At 55.0% G+C, this 2,131-nt stretch overlaps 1 protein-coding gene across 1 annotated transcript; it reads left to right on the top strand.

Moving 5' to 3' along the window:
• The first annotated feature begins 567 nt into the window (after window positions 1-567).
• Window positions 568-1,332, top strand: LOC125239478. Its single transcript, XM_048147092.1, has one exon. It carries the CDS (start codon window positions 568-570, stop codon window positions 1,330-1,332), a length of 765 nt encoding a protein of 254 aa, XP_048003049.1.
• The last annotated feature ends 799 nt before the right edge of the window (window positions 1,333-2,131 follow it).

The raw sequence follows: 2,131 nt of genomic DNA, 5'->3' as shown, positions 1-2,131 counted from the left end.
CATGCGGGGCTCTGCCGTTCTTGTGACCAATCTTTCCCTAGCTACTCGTGGGACTTTTATGGATCTTAAAATTACAATTTCAAATGAAAAAGCCGTGTCTTCAGCCTCGGCTCAAACCCAGGCTGACGTTAGTATCGGAGCGAAGGAGGACTCTAGTGTGGACTCCCGTACGCCCGAGGTATGCTCTGAGGTAGTGGAGATGGAAACTGAGGTCGACAGAGACGTAGCCATCGTCTCTGGTACGCCTGAGACCAACTCCTCTACCAAGGAGAAGAAAGGCAAGCGCCTGTCGGGAGCCGGTCGCAAAAGATTCCGCAGACTTATGACCGAAGGGATGGCGAGGGACCTAGCCCTCTCGCTGGCCCGGCAGTCTAACGCGGACACCCCTGTGGAGAAGCCGCCCTCAGCAAAAGGCCCTGTAAAAAGGGTCCGTTCTGAGGACGAATCTCCGCAGGGGCAGGCGAAAAAGGTCCTGAAAATCACTCCAGGGACATCAGGGGGCCTCGCCCTCCCAGTTTCCGGGAGGTAGCTGGCTCCTCGCGAGTAGGGATCCGTAACTCGGAACCTATGAGCGAGGAACAGATGAAGTCGGTGCACAAATACCTGACCCTCGCCATTATGACCCAATGGTCGAGCGCAAAGGGTGGTGCACCGCAATTTGTGGGCTTCGTTCACAAGACAGGCTGGATCCTGGTCACATGTTGCAACCAGGCGAGCAAGGACTGGCTTATGAACGAGGTGCCAAAGGCGAAGCCGTGGCCGGAGGCGACACTCTCTGTTATCCCAGAGGGAGAGCTGCCCAAACCAGCTACGGCGGTCACCTTTATTCCGGAGTCCGAGGCGTCCTCAATAGAGGATGCCTTGGTGCTGCTCAGAGCCCAGAACTTTGGCCTGAACACGGAGCTCTGGAAGGTGCTAGGGGAGAAGGCTGAGCAGGGTGGCAGGGTCGCCACCTTTGCCCTGGATGAGCCTTCTGCCGAAGCTCTTAAAGCCAATGGCGGTGAGGTGGTAATTGGCTTTAAGAAGGTGCTGTTCCGGATGAAGGGGGGGCCAAATGCTCCCCCCAAAGAAACGGTCCAGCAAACCCAGCCCCCCGCTGAACCTACTCCAGGCCCCAGTACTGCGGTACCTGGCAGTCGACCGCAAATCCCCCAGGGCTCTCGTGGCCTGGGTGGTGGGCGTTCGGCAGCCAGAGGGACGGGAGGCAGGACGAGAGGCTCGTTACCCGGTCGTGGCAGGCCCCAGAACTCGGTGGCAAGAGGGTCCCTAAGGGGAACTCCGATCCAACGAGGCAGGGGAATGCCCAATCGGGTACGAAAGAACAACGCCTAAATGGGGATCCGCCGGGGCCCAACACGTGCGCACCTGCGAGGGTCCTGCAAGCAAACATACACCATGCGGCAGCCGCCACGGCCATTGTCGAGAGCCAGCTTGCAGGACACGTCGACCTCGCACTACTACAAGAACCCTGGGTGCGGAACTCAGACATACTAGGACTAAAATCGGTTGGTAAAGTTTTGTACAATACTAATGGAATAAAGCCTAGGGCATGCATTGTTTTTAGCAAGAACATTGACTTTCTACCTGTTCCAGAGTTATGCACAGACGACCTGGTAGCAGCGTATGTAAATCTCAAGGGATGGAGTGGGCGGAGGGTCATACTCTGCTCGGCATACCTCCCTGGTGAAAAGCAAGACCCCTCTGCGGATCTAAATGCAGTGGCGGAATACGCCCGCAGACACAACGCAGAACTGCTGGTGGGATGCGATGCAAATGCTCACCACACCAACTGGGGGAGCACGGACATTAATGATAGAGGTGAGTTATTACACGACTTCCTTCTATGCTATAACTTCCAAATTCTAAACTTAGGGTGTGAACCAACCTTTGTCACTAGGGTCAGGAAGGAGGTTTTGGATCTGACTTTTGCATCCGTAAATCTAGCCAGGTATATTCAGAACTGGAGGGTAAGTGATGTGGAATCTCTGTCAGACCACAAACATATATGTTTCAACATATCTTTTTCTCTTAGCGTACAGACTTGCACCTTCAGAGATCCTCGGCGGACGGACTGGGAGGGCTACAACAACAGCCTGGAGCGAAACCTGGACTCAGTAATGAAGGTAATCAA

This window comes from Leguminivora glycinivorella, chromosome 25 (genome assembly GCF_023078275.1).
Source record: "Leguminivora glycinivorella isolate SPB_JAAS2020 chromosome 25, LegGlyc_1.1, whole genome shotgun sequence".
In the NCBI taxonomy this organism is placed as follows: domain Eukaryota; kingdom Metazoa; phylum Arthropoda; class Insecta; order Lepidoptera; family Tortricidae; genus Leguminivora; species Leguminivora glycinivorella.
This window is presented reverse-complemented; position numbering and strand designations above follow the sequence as displayed.

Coding starts and splice junctions, on each gene's coding strand:
- LOC125239478 (XM_048147092.1), top strand. CDS start 568: ATGAGCGAGGAACAGATGAAGTCGGTGCACAAATACCTGACCCTCGCC.